The sequence below is a fragment of the Puntigrus tetrazona genome, chromosome 7, assembly GCF_018831695.1.
Source record: "Puntigrus tetrazona isolate hp1 chromosome 7, ASM1883169v1, whole genome shotgun sequence".
NCBI classification, from domain to species: domain Eukaryota; kingdom Metazoa; phylum Chordata; class Actinopteri; order Cypriniformes; family Cyprinidae; genus Puntigrus; species Puntigrus tetrazona.
In genome coordinates this window covers 11,116,737-11,134,948 of record NC_056705.1, presented here as the reverse complement: position 1 = coordinate 11,134,948, position 18,212 = coordinate 11,116,737, and the positions used below count along the sequence as shown (strand labels likewise).

The 18,212-nt window shown below is 36.6% G+C and overlaps 3 protein-coding genes across 3 annotated transcripts in view; all 3 read right to left on the bottom strand.

Annotated features, from left to right (window-relative positions):
* Positions 1-1,391: 1,391 nt before the first annotated feature.
* Positions 1,392-2,367, bottom strand: mespaa (mesoderm posterior aa). The gene is made up of 2 exons (XM_043243298.1): positions 1,756-2,367; positions 1,392-1,484 (listed from the first exon to the last, which is right to left on the bottom strand). The coding sequence occupies exons 1-2, from the start codon at positions 2,365-2,367 to the stop codon at positions 1,392-1,394; spliced, it is 705 nt and encodes a 234-aa protein (XP_043099233.1).
* A 6,184-nt stretch (positions 2,368-8,551) lies between these two features.
* mespba (mesoderm posterior ba) lies at positions 8,552-10,062 on the bottom strand. The gene is made up of 2 exons (XM_043243152.1): positions 9,361-10,062; positions 8,552-8,605 (listed from the first exon to the last, which is right to left on the bottom strand). The coding sequence occupies exons 1-2, from the start codon at positions 10,060-10,062 to the stop codon at positions 8,552-8,554; spliced, it is 756 nt and encodes a 251-aa protein (XP_043099087.1).
* A 4,257-nt stretch (positions 10,063-14,319) lies between these two features.
* Positions 14,320-18,212, bottom strand: part of sv2ba (synaptic vesicle glycoprotein 2Ba) — a 9,628-nt gene continuing 5,735 nt past the window's right edge. Inside the window, exons 8-12 of the mRNA XM_043245402.1 lie at positions 17,184-17,348; positions 16,358-16,491; positions 16,045-16,248; positions 15,816-15,975; positions 14,320-14,503 (exon numbers count right to left, since the gene is read on the bottom strand). Coding sequence (XP_043101337.1) covers positions 14,320-14,503; positions 15,816-15,975; positions 16,045-16,248; positions 16,358-16,491; positions 17,184-17,348 — 847 coding nt within the window. The remainder of the gene's footprint in view (positions 14,504-15,815; positions 15,976-16,044; positions 16,249-16,357; positions 16,492-17,183; positions 17,349-18,212) is intronic.

The following is an 18,212-nucleotide window of genomic DNA, read 5'->3' as shown; positions in this document are numbered from 1 at the left end:
TCACCAGTTATATTGTACTGTCATTTATGAAAATAGTTTCACTGTCACTTTTTTAAATGAAAATTATCTGAAAATCTTTTACTTTTTGTTTTGCTGTTTGTTTACAAAATACATGTTGAGAGAACGAACGGGGAACGAAAAAGGACAAATGGGGAACGAAACATTAATTCTTTTGCACGTGTTGCTTATGAAAGATGAGCTTAAGGCATCTGCAGTGGAACGGACCACAGGCACGAGACGCTTCGAGACTTGTTTCTGTAACTAGATGAACGTTGTTAATTCTTCTGTGTCATTAGGGGCTCAACAGAGGAAGTAGACAAGACTGCACAAATGGGAGGAAGGGAGTGTGAGGAAGCGATTCATTATTATGGTGTCTGAAAGCAGCTGCAGGCTTGACACCTTCGAGACTCTTACGACTTTTACCACATTATAAATGAACATTGAAGAACAGCTGTCACTCACGTCACTAATGGTGCTATTAATATCTAGTGAAGTCACAGCAAAGTTTTTGTTGTTGTGCAATCAGACATGGGATCGTATCGACTTGTTCTCGGCATCATGGGTACTTAAAGGACTAACTCACCTATAAGGTTAAATTTACTGAAAATGTACTCGCCATCGAGATGTGTCTAGATGAAAGGTAGCTAGATCACTGGATGGGTGCCGTCAGAACCCGAGAAGCGATTCTTACAGCTTTTCACATTACAAGACGTTAATTGATAGACTGGAGGGCTGTGACGGCACCCATTCACTGCAGGGGATCCATCAATCGCTCAATTTCTGTTCCAAAAAAGATCATTTCGAAGGCTATTTATATCAATTCTTTCTTGGACGGTCCAATGGAATTTTCAGCATTGTTTAATTTTTGGCTGAACCTGTCCTATAGGTACTCAAAACAAAAGAGAATGTGAGACATGTCAGTTTATCTTTTTAGCTCGAAAGAGGCATCAGACCTGGCGTTTCAGAAGAAGAGCTTTGTTTACAGTCTGAGGGGTATTAAAGGGTCTCATCTGCGAGGGTTAGTTTACTCTCCTGCCCACATCGACGGTCGCCCTGCAGGGGTGTTTCCTCAAACGTGTGAATTACAACGTGTAATGACCATCACAGCTGTCCCTCGTTAGGACGCTGCTTAATGATCTGTTTTATGGCGTACATCGTTTTTTTTCATGTTGAAATCACTTGCGTGTAATGTTAAGAACGCAAAACCCATGCGAGATTCTTCAAGGCTTTATTTACCAGAAAATGTACAATTCATAAATATTAATATATCTTTTTAAACATAGAAAAAATATAAATAGCTGTACAGACATATTCGCAAAAAATAAAGTGTTTGATTTTCATTAGTTTACACACATTGCACCAATTAATAATTGCATTTCAGTCCGCTTTTATCAGCACCGTCCGGGCAAGAAAGTGTGTTGCTCGAGGAACCAACAGTCGTGAGCTGGGACGGATAGGAGTTCGCTTTCGACCGGATTCTGAGTCTGGAAAAATAAAATAAAGATCAAATTAAGTAATTTAAAATTTTTATTACATTTTTAAAATACAAAGAATTAATCATTATTATTATTATTATTATTAAAATTATTTTTATAAATATAACAGCACAACAACCACGTAAATTTTAAATTAAAACCATTAAAAAATTACTTAAAAAAATAAATAAAACACTAATTAAAAAATAAATAATAAAAATGACAAACACACAGAAATGACTAAAAATGTAACAAAAATTACATTGCACCATGTACATACCTGATAGCAAGTCACAGAAGAGAACTGCTGAGCTGGTAAACTTTGGGTGACTGAAGGAGTCGCAGTGAAGCTGTCAAAGGTGTTTGATGCAGCCTCGGCCTCGGCCTGAGCTCCACGATCAGCCTCGTCTTCACTGAGCTGGAGCTGAGCGGACAGGCAGGAGATGTACTGGATAGTGAGCCGCAGAGTCTCGATCTTGGTCAAGGTTTTTCCGACAGGGGCCACTGACGGAGGCAGGTACGTCCTGAGGTGATGAAGAGCTTTGGTCAGATCCCTCATCCTCAGCTTCTCCCGCTCACTTGCGGTTTGCCGTTTGACTCCAGGGAATTTTGACCTCGGCCGCCCGGTTCTCTTGGGTGGCTGGACCCCGCTCTTCCCCTGGCCGGTGATGCTGCGGTGTGGGGAGATCTGGGGTATGTCCTGTCCCGCACCACGAGGGTAAGCTTGAGGAGAGAAGCAGCAGGAATCTACAGAAGAGGCTGGAGACAGGCTGCTGCAGGCGCTGTAGTAGCCCGCGTCCGATAAGGAGTAGCTCTGATCCAGAAGCTTCTCGCAGTCAAAGACGAACGCGCCGCTGTCTTGGATCTGAAGAGGAGAGCTGGAGGTATCCATGGCTGTAGGGTTGAGAAGGTCTCTGCTGAAGGAGGTTGTGTTTGCTGGTGGAACGTGTTCCTCCTGTATATATCCTCCATGAGGTGCGATTTGGCACCTCACAGGGTCCCAGTCAGTACTTGAGAGGAGAAGTGACACCAGAAGTAGGGGGTCTGTGGGAAAGAACAGCTTCTCCTGCCTCAGATGTGAGGTGTGAGGACCAGAAACAGCCTGAGCTCACAAGTTTAAATAAGTGATAGATCGATAGATAGATAGATAGATAGATAGATAGATAGATAGATAGATAGATAGATAGATAGATAGATAGATAGATAAGATTTAAAATTCCACTCATATATATCAAAACAAAAATTTACATACATTTCATAATGATGTACAACGTAAATATCTATACATAACCTTAATTTTGCATAAAAGACTTTTTAAAAGAACATAAAAAATGATCAGAAAACCTCAGAAAGGTATTGTGCATATATATATACATATATACATATATATATATATATATATATATATATATATATATATATATATATATATATATATATATATATATATATATATATATAAAGGAACTACTGATATTTTAAAAATGATTAAAATTACATGTATACATTTGGAAAAAATGTAAGAAAAAATATATGTTATATGTATATTATATACACTTCCATTTTACTATGTATTCAAATTCAAAAGTTATTTTCTAATGTAACAATTAAACAGTATTTTTAATTATATTTTTGTATTTTAAAAAACACATTTTCACATAGCAAACTTGAGCAACTACATGTAATTTTTTTTTTTTTAATGACTAAAACTATATGTATTTTTTATTTGTCACAACAAAATACTATTTAGTAAAAAGCTAAAACATTATTTCAAAATACTGAAAACTTACAGTGACCAGTTACTTTCCATTAATACATTTTACCATAAATCGCGACGCCCATGTTTTCTGTCATCTGACCTGTACGAAGCCAGAGTTGAAAAGCTAAGAGCAGAACAATCGATCGTATGCAGTATTTCTGAGAAATGCACCACTGGCTTCAGCGCTGCACTTCGTCTGAAGCTGATCAACCATAACAAAGAACTTCTGTTTGCGTTCTGTGTGCATTTTCCCGACGATCTCCTGAAGCCGCAGGCTTTTCGAGGTCAGTGATAATTTGCTGCTGATGACATGTTTGGACATTCAGGTCGTCTCAGATTACAAATCCGAATCTTCCCGACTAACGAGCACAGTAGCTCTACCAGACTCGGTTCATCGGCGAGCTTTTTATCGGAATCCGTGAGGAGAGGAGCATGAGAAAAACACGATCGCATCGCACCCGCTCCTTCACGTTAACACGATTAACACCATTCTGATTGCATGCATAGCTAGACATGAAGTTTTGACCTCAGGGGTCTGAAAATGACACCTTCTTAGGGCTCCTGCGGTGATGAAGCAGATGACGGTGGTGGACGAGATCGGCGACTGCGGTTCCCACAAACAGAAGTGTCGTATTTGACTCCTGCATCAACAGAGACGCACATATACGTAGATATCAACACGAATTACGCACGTTAAATATCATCTGAACATTCCTAGCTATGCGCTCGATGAATGTAATCGCGAATTATGCATTTGCTTCATTTTAAATGTCGATTTTAAATAAGACTGCATTATTTCCTAATCGAAGGTGCGAAGTCACACCTCCGAAATGTTTATGGAGTTAGCTCTGAAAGTTCTCCTGGACTTCAACACTGGTCCTAAGAGACATGCTGGCATTATTCGGACTCACGTGGGACTGTAGATTGCAGATGTGATATTAAAAATTTGGTAAACTGAACTAAACTACCAGAGTGTCTAACATAACCTACAGGAATCAATATATAATTCGCTGACAATTTACTCGCCCCCAGGCCATGCAAAATGTGGACACGTTTGACTCTTCATTAAAAGAGAAATTTGGAGAAATTTAGCATTACGTCGCTAATGGGTGCTCTGCAGCGAATGGGTGCCGTGAGAATCACAGTCCAAACAGCTGATAAAAACGTCACAGTAACCCACGGCAGTCCATCAATTAACTTCAGAAGTTTTGTGAAGTGAAAAGATTACAATGGTTCTCTATCCATGATATTGCAAAACAAAGAGATTCGAACCAAACGTATGTTGGGTGGACTTTAATGTGAATGGACTTTTTCGCTTTAAGAAGTGATATATGGACTATGAATGGATATGGATACAGATAAGGACTATTTTGGCCAGAAACCAGGGTTTTACATTTAATATGCCAGTAAATGATGGATTTGTTGTGATGTTGGACTCTCATTTTGACGGCACCCATTCGCTTCAGAGGATCCATTGGTGAGCGAGCAAAGTAATGCTAAATTTCTTCAAATCTGTTCCAGCGAAGAAAACAAACTCATCTCGTTTTAAAGACAATATTATTTTTTTTTTAGGAGAACTAACCCTTTAATTTGGGGGATTTCCTCTGACTTTGTTTAACACCCCAGTGATTATGAGCCGATTAACACGTGATTGTCACACATTCGCACGTTTTAATTGTGTATTTGCCTTCCGAGATGAAAGAGCTGAATGTGTGTATTTGACATTGGGATTTGCACATCAAATATCCCCCACAAGCCGGCAAAATAAACTGTGTGGGCTAATTCCACAACTTACCGTAATTCACACACAACTGTTCTATGCATTTAAAATGCAGCTCGCTCACATTAGGACACGAGTATTGCGAGGGGGGGTCTCGGTGACAAGGTCCGAGGCTAGACTTTGTGGCGTGAATGGGCTTTTCACAGTCAGTTGAACTTCATTAGCGGCAATAGGCTTCACTTGTCACAGACTGAATACACGTGACATCTGAGGGACCGTGCTTGGATCAGTACACTACAGAAATAACTTATATCTGACAATCAGAATCAACTTCATCGCCTGGTATGTTTAAACATACGAGGAATTAGTTTTAGCGACAGAAGCTCTACATTGCAACAGGATGACAAGCCAAGACAGATAATAAAAAGAATTATATGCAAATATACAAAATGCACAAAATAGGAAAAATACAATCTATACTACAGGCATTTCGACCCATACAATCAATGCATTTTTGCCAATTTCTGCAAATAAATGTTGACAAATGTGACCCTTTTATGCGCGAACAGAGGTCAAAGTGGCTTCCATACTGTTTTTAGTTTTTTAGTTAAGAACCAAGCGTGACATCTGCTTGGTTGTTATAATGCAGCTCTCTGGGAGCTTTAAAGTTACTGTATACAATTACGAGATTCACTGAATCAGAACGTAACGGACAATCTAGCAGCGATACATTGCACACAGGCCAGCAGATGTGGAAACGGCTAATGAGCGTGAAATATCGCCCGACATCCGGTAAAGATTCATTAGGAACACTCATTAAAGACGAACAAAACAACAAGTTTGCATCTGCTCTTAACTCTTACTGCGGAAGCCTGAACATTAGCTCAAATATATAAATACTTTGGCATTATGATGGTATGTTTTATATTTGGATATATGTCATATATCAGCGCTTACACTGTGCTTCGAAATTAGAAAGAAAGGACATTGTCGAATACTAAGGTTTTGGCAAAATGTACGCTATTCAAACGTTTGCAATTGGTGAAATCACAGAGCGCATGTTTTTAATGATCACCAAGGATGTATGTGTCGTTTGATCACGAGTACACCGAGAGCCCGACAACATAAAGTCATCTGACGGCAGATACTGAACCGGAACATGATATTTTCAGGGGCTTTTCTGCAACTGCATCTGACAGAAGATTTGTTTGTCTGAGCGTCCGAGACTCTTACGAATACTTTTACGAGTAAACAGCTTTAGCTTTAAGTTTATAACTAGCCTATATGTGAGTGACTCTGGACAGCAAAACCAGTCTTACGCCGCATAGGTTAATCTGTACCGATAGCTGTGGGTCAAAATGATTGATTTTACTTGTATGCTAAAAAAAAATTAGGATATTAAGGCGAGGACTTAATTTGGAGAACGTTTTTTTTGCACATTTAGATTTTCTGCACATATCGTCTTACCCTAACGAACCAAACTAATGTAAAGCTTATTCATTCAGCTTTTAGATGATGCATTATTTAACGAATTTCATAAAAATAAAAAATTGTCATTTAAGCTGATATTTTTTCTTTAACATTTACTTGTAGCAATAGCCAAAAATACATTGTATGGGTCAAAATTATTTTTTTTTATGCCAAAAATCATTAGGATAAGAAAGTGACAACTTTATTGTGATTGTACATGACAACATAACCTCCAGGTGCCTACTACACACAAATAAGTGATGTGCTACTGATTCTACATAATACTCTGTCTGTATACAATATACACAATATGCTATTCAACATAGTACACAGTACATATTCAACACAGTGGCACACATAACACCTGACAATTAAGCAGACAAGTGACGAGTGCTGAGGTACTATAGCTGAAATCTTGACAATGATAAATAAAGGCTTTTATGCAATTAAATATTGCAAAGGCACAGTAAGGTGACTCCACTAATAGTCAGTCGGTGGGGAAGTGATTGAGGTCTCTAGGTCCCTGTGGAAGGTGGGAAAGATCATGGTAAAGATACTTATTTTGGTAAAGATCATGTTCCATAAAGATATAGTCAATTTTAATTCCCTACCATAAACATATTTTTTGATTAATAATATGCATTGCTAAGAACTTCATTTCAACTTCTTTTTATGTGACGATCAGCACCGAACTAATGCTTTCCGGCTAAACGCTTTCAGTCATGTAAACATGTTTGATATTATTTATTCCTATAGTAAATGTTCGCATATCTGAATTATTACTGACCTCACATGGTCACAAAGTTAGGTTGTGGCAATGAATACGAGACTTTTGCTTCCACGGTTGTCACAACGGATCTGTTAGCCTACATATTAAAGCTTGATATATATATATATATATATATATATATATATATATATATATATATATATATATATATATATATATATATATATATATATATATATATTTATAATATCTATATCTATATATAGTATATAATCTGCGTGAAATTTAACAATCGCTTTTGCCATGACAAAGGTCTACTTAGGGTCAATTACACTTCTACACCGAATTAATCCATCGCCGCGTTATTTATTGTCAATAGTCAATTTCAAAACATAAGTAGGTTGAAGTATGTTTATTTTTACTTTTTAGTACTTTGTACTCTTTATACTAAGAGGTTGTTTGACTCGGACGTTACTGACATCTGGTGGCAGGTTGGACTTTTTAGCTCGAGTATTCCTGAATCCGGAAGTAGTCAAGGAGCATTGTGGGACATGTAGTTCCCACGTATAGGTGGAAAGAAATTAGCAACGCAAACCGCAAGTGATTTGCAATTTTTTTACAAATTATATATATATATATATATATATATATATATATATATATATATATATATATATATATATATATATATATATATATATTTTAATTGGTACCTAAAAGCTGAATAAATAAGCTTTCCATGGATGTATGGTTTGCTAGGATAGGGAAATATTTCTAAACAAAGCTGTTGATCTTGACTCTGAGGGTGCAAAAGAAATGGGTTTCAAGTCCCAATGAAGTTCTTAGCATTGCATGTTACTAATCAAAAAATGAGGTTGATATATTTACACAGTTTATATGAATGTCATCACTGTTAGTAAATGTTGTCAGATGGCCAAAAGAGGGAGCTAAATATAATGTTTAATTTAGACTCCCATGCCATTTTCCTTACTGTAATTCTGAAAGGACAGGATAAACACCACACAACTTCAATTTCTATTTAGAAATGGTAGATATACTTTAATGAACATACTACACACACACACACACACACACACACACACACATATATATTTTTATGTTATCAATATGACTGAAACACCAGTGTAGAGAACAAGAAAAAGAACAGCAAATTATTTTTAATAAGGCATGTTTTATTATAAATACGTATCAAATATAGTTTTGTATTTACACAGGACAGACATGGGTAACACATATAACTTAAATTTAAGAATAACAGGATTAACTTTGATTCACATTTATTGCTTTCACAATCCAAACATCCACATCCATTTACTGTACACAATACAGTAGTAGGCACCAGTCTTGCTTTGGGAGTGATGGAGAGGTTTTTGCGGTCAGCTCCAGTAAGCTTGAGGAACAAGATGATAGCCAAAGTTTCTGCCATAAGCCTAAAAAGAAGGATAGAGGATTGGTTAGAGTACAGTACTTTTAAATAGGTTTTATTATATTATATTCTAATAATTTCAACTGTTAATTGCACAACATTGATTGTAGTATTTTTTTCATTTTATTATGGTTTTCTGAATTCAGATATTATTTTGTCATCTAAATACACACACACACACACACACACACATATATTTTCTTTTAGTAGTTTTCCTATTTTTCAGATATTTATTTATTATTTTGGCTATTTAAAGTTTTTAAAATTGTAAATAATTATAATGACCAGATACACTTGCAGTATTTAAAATATGAATTTATACCAATCATCTTCAACCTTGTGCTGTACTGCAAGAGGTCTGCCAGTTATTTTTGTATTTACAGATTAATTAAATTTAACTAACTTTACTTAAAGTTCAGCTAAATATCATTATCATTAAAACAAATTAAGTAATATTAAAATGTAATGTACAAATAGATAGATGACGCACATAAATGATTATATACTGCCTCTGTACTATTTAGTGTAAAAAAAAAAAAAAAAAAAAAAATATATATATATATATATATATATATATATATATATATATATATATATATATATATATATATATATATATAATATAATACATTTGAATGTATAACTGGATAACAAATAAAAATATCAATATTTAAAAAAATTGTATAGTAATATAATTCAATAATTAAACAAATATTTCTAGAAACATTTTATCATCTATAAAGCAGTCTTTCCATCTACCTGGTATGTCTGTGAAGTTTGAGCGCACTGTTGTGTCTGGAGGAAGCCGTCTACGTTTGCAGAGAAGTTTTGCTCTGTTGAAAGCTGCTGTGTGGAAGCACCATACTGATCCACGCTGATCTCTTCACATTGCCCTGTGTGACCAGAGCGACCCTCAAACCGTCCATCATGGTGACCGTAACCATGCCCTCGCTCGACCCAGTCTCCAGCCATAGACCTGTACTGAAAATAACCAACGATCTCTGGAGAATACGAGCAGCCGCCGGGGTTCCCGTTCTTCCGGTGGTTCAGCTCTTCTTCACTGAGACCCAGCTGAGCAGACAGGAACGAGATGTAGCGTATGGTGAGCCGGAGCGTCTCGATCTTGGTCAGGGTCTGGCCTACGGGAGCTACGGACGGAGGCAGGTAGGTCCTGAGGTGGTGGAGGGCTTTGGTCAGATCCCTCATCCTCAGCTTCTCCTTCTCACTGGCGTTCTGCCGTTGCTCGCTCGGGTTCTTCAGCCTCAATCTGCGCTTCTTCTTGACGGCGCCCACGGGTTCGACTGATTCTGAGCGTGCGGGCCGGGCTCGGCGGGACGGGGAGAAGCCCCGGTCCGCGGATGGATCCGGAGAGACGGTGTCTGGAGAGGAAACGCTGTAAAACTCCGACTCTGAGCTCGAACAGCTCCACTGGTTCTGCCGGCCGCGGCTTGAGCTTTCCATATTGCGACTCTGAGGGCGAATGAAGGCTGGAAGGAGGGCCGGCGGTTTATATGTTGGACTCAGAGGTGCGAGGTGACACCTCTGCAGGCCTACGGTAGCCATCTCTGTCTCTCAGACCCCAGGACTCGGCCTGAACCCGTCTGGGAAAGACTCGGAGGCCGCAGGAGCAGAGGTGTGAATTTTGACTCCTTTTCAAAACAACAAACTAGTGCAGCTACTCTACCAGAAAACTCAACCGACCAAACAATGCATGGGTTCTCTTTAAAACTACTTATTATGGTTCATTATAGATTAACAGTTATGGTTATAGTTAATTCGGCAAGGATGCATTAAATGATTCAAAAGTGACAGTAGGGATGTTTATAGTGTTACAAAAGATAAAAACAAAGGCTGTTCTGAACTTTCTATTTAACAAAGAATCTTGAAAAAATGCAATTGTTTCCAGAAAAAAAATATTAAGCAACACAACTGCTAAGAATGATTTCTGAAGGATAATGAGACACTGGAGACATAGTAGAAATAAAAACGTACTGTATTTTTGAGTACATAAATGCAACCTTCTTTTAGCAATATAAAAAAAAAAATATATATATATATATATATATATATATATATATATATATATATATATATATTGACCCCAATCGTTAGTGTATATCAAATAGCAATGTTTCAGTAGTACTTTTATTTTAGATTAAATAAGTTTTTAGGTAAAGCAGCTGAGCTTATGATTCCTACTATTGGTGGAAGCGGCCTGCCGCTAATTAGATATAAGATACGGTCCCAATCCTCAGCTTAATAATTCAAAACTGCTTCCAGGTGTCTGCGCGAGGTTGTATTTCAAAGAGCTAAGCAGCATAATTGACCTTAATGATGTTTAATGATGCTTAATAAACTCCATTAGCAGATTGCACTTGAGGTGTGACGTTCACACAGACTGGTGAGCGGGTTTGCAGTTTAGCGGTCGATGTAGTCACTGTGGTCAGCGAAGCGGGTCTCATTCAGAGATTCAAAGTGATAATGAGTGCCTTATAAAAAACAATTGCATCTGATTGATTAATCAGTGCATCATTTATAATATCTAACACCGTACACTCTGAAAAAAATGCCATAAAAGCATTTTTTGGTTTTCCAAAAGAACCTTTCAGTGAGTGGTTTCTAAAAGACTTTTTGAAGAACTTTTTTGATAATAAAGTACCTTTGAAAGGTTGCGACCCTGTTGGAAAAAAAGGATATGCTGGTTAGATATGTTTTGAAACAGTTTTTTTCGGGTTTCAGACGGTCCTTTGCTGGTCGGACCGGCATACTAACTTCAAAATACTGGGAGGTTCTTATTTTTAAGAGTGTAGGCTATACAATATATTGAATGCATAATATACAGAGTAAACTGAACGTTTGGAAATGTTCAGCCTTTTTAGTGTTTTGAAGCGACGTGGCTGTTGAAAAAACTTTTAGAAATAGACAGTTTAGAAATAGAACTCACGGTGTGCTTTCAGCGTGCTGCTTTGTGGTTTATATATTGTTCTGTTTGGTTGTTGAGTTAAATGCCACCTGTTGGTTTTATTCTGGATTTTGATTCAGAAAGTTCCTTCAAATCGCTGGAGAGTTTTCGGGGCAGGCGTTGTTGTCGAGTAGAATGTGCTTCACGTGGCTGCTCGTGTAGAAGCAGGAGACGATAAAAAATTGGAAAATAAATACATATATACACACATATATATATATATATATATATATATATATATAAACAGAAAGCTACAGTTGAAATAAAATATTATATATATATATATATATATATATATATATATATATATATATATATATATATATATATACTCAAAAGAAAATAATACAATTCCAATCAAAAAATAAATAAAAACCAGAAAGCTGCAGTTGAAATAAAATAAACCACGAGCAAGTACAATCGTGTGTTTAAACATAAATACACAAGTAAATTAAATTTTGGTCACACCAAACAGCTGCTTCCAAGAAAGTGATTTCCACGTTAATCATGTCAGCCGCTCTGAGGTTTTCACCAGATTCAAAATGAACATTTGTCATAATAGCTTTGAATAGTTTGCCCTTGCAGATGAAACGGAATCTTCAAATCGTCCAGATCCACTTCTTGAGAAGGGATTCTCTGACCTCAGTGACCGATGCGGTGACCTCCAGGCCGCCTCTCTGTCTTTCTGTAGTGTGAGAGTGAACGAGCAGCGTGCTAGATTCGGCACCTCTGTACTGCAGCAGAATGAGTGAAGCTGGCATCTGTGTGTGTGTGTGTGTGTGTGTGTGTGTGTGTGTGTGTCTTTCCACTCCTCTCCATTTCAAACTCCCACAGAAACACTGCCAAAGTATCTGCTAAAGTGGAAACATGCATGATAATGCACTTTGATTACTTGCATGTTACCTGCTTTGGCTTCCTGTACTTTTACCGGGTAAATAAAGATTTTATTTCGGACTGGTGAAACCCAGTAAAGCGAGGCCTTTCACAGCCTTGGTATGAAATGTAACAGCAGATCTAATCGCAGAGTCGATTTAAACTGAGGGGCACGTTATGCATGATTAAAACTAAGCACATGCAAATTTCCCGCTGCACACACTGATAAATAATGCTGGTGGTGTTTTTCTAAATGAATGACTTAAGCTATGCTGAGACAAAAAACATATGCGGTCACAAATTTAAAAATATAAGTAATGATAAAATGCATTAGATGGGTAGCATATTTAGCTTTTAAAAGAACGCACGCCGACTTAAAATCTGGTGAAAGAATCATCTAGATTTAGTTTCACACCTTTGCATAAATAAATGACAATCACAAGAGGTGCGACTGATTCACACGTGAGCCCTGGCTTTATTTTTACAAGCGCCTCTCCATGTTCACGGACTCGCAGAAAAGCATGGGAACTTAAAATAAGACCAAAACGCTGTGGTTTTCTCCCTTTCTTTCCCATTTTCAACGAGAAAGAAGACAAGCCACTGAAAATCAGAAGTGAAGTAATAATTTTAATAAATAATTTTACATTTTATTTTTATACAATCACAAAACCAGACAAAAACATAATTTGATGTTTTCTCATTCAAATTGCTGAACAAATACAAAAAAGAATTATATATTTTAGATTTGACATGAAGCTGTTGCTATGGAGGCCCTTTTGCAGCATTTAATCAGTGTTGACCTATTAAAATAAAATAAATATTATCTTAAAACTACTGTTTTTGAGCCGTTCCTTCGTAACTGCTATTCACACGTGTTTACGTGAACAGAAAATAAAATCAAAATCACAAAATCTACATATTTTTTCAAAGTAAATGAGCATTATACACACTTCACGTAAGTCAAATTTAAAAACATCTATCCTCGTACAAACAATATTTCCATTCTGTATCATTCTCTAATTAAAAGGCATGACAAACGATAATCGAAAAGATGGGAATCCGAGAACATCAGAGTTAAAATACAGTGAAAATATAATTATCTAATGCGAAATAAACATATACCACAGTATAACAATTACAGCACAACATAAACTAGATGAAGTTGGTGATGAAGATTTTTGCACCAAAAAAACCCAACATTTTTTTTTTTTACATAATTAATAAAAGCAAAATGCAGAGATCTCATTTAAAGATTGAACTTACAGTCAAAAAGTAATTTTTTGTTCCGATATAAAAAAGGGAATTCGATGATGACACTCACGTCTGAATCATTTTGTATAATTGTTGCAAATATATTTCCCCATATTCCATAATTTTGCATTCCTTACTCAAAATATAGCCTCTGCACCGCAAAAAAAAAATTGCTTTTTCTTGTTTCCAGTCAAAATATCTAGAGACTCTTAAATCAAGAATGATTTTCTAAACTAGTAAAAATTATAGTCTTGTTTTCAGAAAAACAAGTTGAAATTAAGTGCGTTTTTGCTTAGAACAAGCTAATCTGCCAATGGGGTAAGCTAAATAATTTTACTCGTCTATCCTTATTGATTTGAGAATTTTTAGATATTTTGACTAAAAACGAGAAGAACTCTAAGCTAGAAACGCATTTTTTCGCAGTGTGTGATCATTTTAAAATATATGCTCTACAACTTTAGTTTAAAAGAAGTACTACTGTGTCTGTGCTACGACGGTACAGCGGTTCTAACGTGACACCGTATCAGCTTTACTTGATTCGGCCCTTTTGCCGTCAGTGTTCAGCGGCCCGGCATGCGGTCATCCAGTGTCCAGCTGGACCCAGCGCGGAGGCCTTGAGGAGTTTGGCTTTTTCACTGAAGAATGACCTCTCGCGTCTCGGGTAACTTAAACGCCAGCAGCCCTCCGCACACCAGCGCCGAGAAGGACAGGATGATGGGGACGATCTTGGTGATGCCGATAAACTTGCCGAAGACGAAGGTGCTGACGATAGCTGCCAGTTTACACGTGCCATTCAGCACACCGAACGCTGTGGCTCTGAGGACGCAAACGATGGACGAAAAAATGGCATTTTTAAATTTCCAGGCGAAAGGCAAAAAAGTAGGGGTATATTTGGAACTAATAAACTATATTATTGAATATGCATAATAAGATATTAAAGGGACTGTACACCTCACAAAATAACAAATGAAAACCTGAAAAAAACTAAATATGCCTCAATTTTGTGAATAAAGCAAATAATATGTGGCATATATTAAAATATTTATACATCTAACGTAAATATGATTTATTTTGTTCTGTAATGTTTTTCATGTGGACGGCAGTATCTAAAGATTTGTAATTATCTGATCCTTTTCGGTGATTTATGTTACCGTTTACCAGCCATTTGAGGTCAGTAGGATTTTTTTATGAAGAAATCAATACTATACACACACACATATACATATACATATATATACATATACATATATATATATATATATATATATATACACATATATACATATATATACACATATATACATATATATACATAAAAATATTAACCAGCACTGTTTTCAGTATTTACGATAACAGGAAATGTTTCTTGAGCATATTATAAAGATTTGACACTGAAGACTGGAGTAATTATGCTGCGAATTCAGCTTTTCGTTTCAGTAATAAATTACATTTCAAAATATACTCCAATAGAAAACGTACTTTAATCATACTTTATAATAGGAATATTTTGTAAAAATAATATTTGATCAAATAAACGGTAGTGCAGTTCAGAGAGGGAATGCCATTTTAAATAAAGTTTTAAAGCAGCACACTCCACCTTTTTGGAAACAGACTCATTTTCCAACTCCCACAGAGTTGATAAGTTAAGTTTTATCGTTTTTTAATCCATTCATCCGATCTCCGTGTCTGGTGGTAGCATTTCTAGCGTAGCTTAGCACAGATCATTGAATTCAATTAGACCTGTAGCATCGCGTTCAAAAATGGCCCAAAAGCGTCTATATTTTTCCTATTTAAACTACTCTTCTGTAGTTGTATCGTGTACTAAAACCGGCGGAAAATGAAAAGTTGTGCTTTTCTAGGCTGATACGACTAGGAACTATACTCTAATTCTGACTAATCGTCAACAGCGCGATGCTAATGGTCTAATTGGATTCAATCATCTATGCTAAGCTATGCTAAAAGTGCTATCGACAGACCCGGAGATCGACTGAGCGGATTCAAAAAACGGTAACTCTGGGGAAGTTAGAGAGTGAGGCTATTTTCAAAAAAAGTGGAGTGTTTCTTTAAAAGTCTGTATGTATTTGAAGTATTAAAGACGTCTTCTGGCGATCTTTGGCGTCTTTTGTACCTTTTCGAGGCTGGATAGAGCTCCACCGTGACGACCTCAATGCCGTTCCAAGCCGCAGCACTGGCTGCGAAGAACAGGCACTGGAAGAAGACGACGGCCCACTGACTGAAGCACAGGAGCAGGAAGAACGTGCAGACGGCCGAGCCTAGCATGGATCCCCCTGCACACGCACACAACCCGTTTAGATACCATCAACCCTTTTAAAGTCAGCTCCAAAGTGACCGCTCACCTATAATTTTTAACCGTCCTATTTTATCCATTAATAGGCCTGCTACGATGTTGCCTGGAATTACAGACAAACTCCCCAGGAAGCTGACTAGATAGATCAGGATGTCATTTTCCTCTTGGAAATTTAGATGGCAGCCTTTTTTGGGGTGCAGAAAGGTTGCGTTTTCCAGCTTACAGTTGATAAACTTGGAATCTTCCCAAAGGTCTGTAGGAAACGGGACAAAAATCACAGTCAATGAAAGGAAATCCCCGACGATCATTCGGGAGCGTGTAACGTATGATGCACATGCAAAAAAAAAGTATGAATTGAATACCAGTGTTGTAGAAGACTGTGTTTTTAAGGGTGCAGTTCTCAAAGAAGGTGTCTGTTGATCTGATGTCCTCAAAATAACAGTTCTCAAAGAGCGACTCCTCAAACTTCACGTTTCTTATTTCTATGTTGATGAACCTGCGTGTGAAGTACATTAAAATGACAATCACATTAACCAATGCACATTGTCATAAATTGCGCCTCTCTGACGGCCACCGGAGGGAACGCTCCCCAAAAATGTAACCCCTTTTAGAACTCCATTTCCCATCATGCCATTTCTCAGCTCTGACTACTTGCCCAGGTGTACCTCATTAGACTGCTATATAAGCTGCTGCCAGATTGTACTCATTGTGAAGTTGTCTCCTTGCGCTGGCCGGTAATTTGAAGTGGTTGTATTATTGTCGTCTTCCTGTGTTTGACCTTGTTCTGTTTTTTCGTTTCTCCAATTGTTTGCTGCCTATTGCCTGTGTACCTCGACCATTGCCTGACTCTGTTTTCGACTCTACCTGTCCTGTGTTATTTCTGCTATTGTTACCGAACCTTGCCTGTCTGACTATTCCCATTAAAGAGCTCGCGAATGGATCCGAACGCTTCTGACCCCTCATCACACACATATATTTTAAATATTTCACAATATTACTGTTTTAACCGTATTTTTGATCAGATGACTGTAGCCTTTGAGCATAAAAGACCTTTTTTGAATATTTATATATATTTGAAATGATAGTTTACCTGCAATAGTCCTTTATTCTATAAACCATCGTATGTATCGGGGCAGAGAGATTATTAATTGAGCATGTTAGGTTCTGTAAATGAATAAATAAATGTACCTGTCGTGGATATACTCCCCCTCCTTGTGGATCTGATTTTGCAGGGTGAAGTTGAAATGAAAGCGCTCCACTTTCTCACGATGAAAGATCTTGACGTTGGCCTCGTACTCCTCAAACTGGAGGTACTTGATCTGGTCGGGAAACCACGCTCCCAGGCCATTATAACTGCGTGGTGGAAGATGGATTAATGCTGTAGGTTGTTTACGGTTATTTTGCTCTATTTTAAAACCTACAGGAAGATCATTATTGACATGCTGGTGAATAAAGATGCATGATGCAAGATGACAAGAAATTGAAAAAAATAATAGCGCAACAGTGCAGTCAAAACTATTCTTCAAACAATCTAGAAACACTTTCATGCTTTCTTAAGCGGCAGAACAACTAATCATTTTAACTAATTATTAATAGAAAGAAGAAAATTTCTGAAGATCGGTGTAATGGATGCTAAAAATTCAGCTTTTAAAGGGAAAAATAATATATACATATATTAAAACAGACAATACATGTTATACAGTAGATGGTAAAAATATTTCTCAATATAATTGTTTTTGACTATTTTTTATTTATTTTTTTATATCAGCCTTCTCTTCACTGACCCCAAATGTTTGACTGGTAGTGTACAAATTTATTAATATGTTTAATCAGGCATTTTATAAGCATTACATATCTATATTTAAGTATGAATATATTTACATGTATTTGTATATTTATCTTTTTTCATATTATTTAACTATTATATTAACAAAATATTTGTTATTTTAAACTAGTGCTGTCAAATGATTTACATATATATTTATGTACTGCTTATATTTATTATGCATATAGAAAAACAGACACATGCACATATACATTGATACATATAAGAAAACTATGTTACATTTATATAGTGTGTATATATATATATATATATATATATATATATATATATATATATAAAAATTTCTAAATATATAAAAATTTCTAAATATATGCTTCGTGTGTGTCTTTATTTATAGGCTACATAGTAAATATACACAGTACACACTACAC

Coding starts and splice junctions, on each gene's coding strand:
- mespaa (XM_043243298.1), bottom strand. CDS start 2,367: ATGGATACCTCCAGCTCTCCTCTTCAGATCCAAGACAGCGGCGCGTTC. Junction 1,485..1,755: donor CTTCTGTGACTTGCTATCAG/GTATGTACATGG, acceptor TTATTTTTCCAG/ACTCAGAATCCGGTCGAAAG.
- mespba (XM_043243152.1), bottom strand. CDS start 10,062: ATGGAAAGCTCAAGCCGCGGCCGGCAGAACCAGTGGAGCTGTTCGAGC. Junction 8,606..9,360: donor AAACTTCACAGACATACCAG/GTAGATGGAAAG, acceptor CCTTCTTTTTAG/GCTTATGGCAGAAACTTTGG.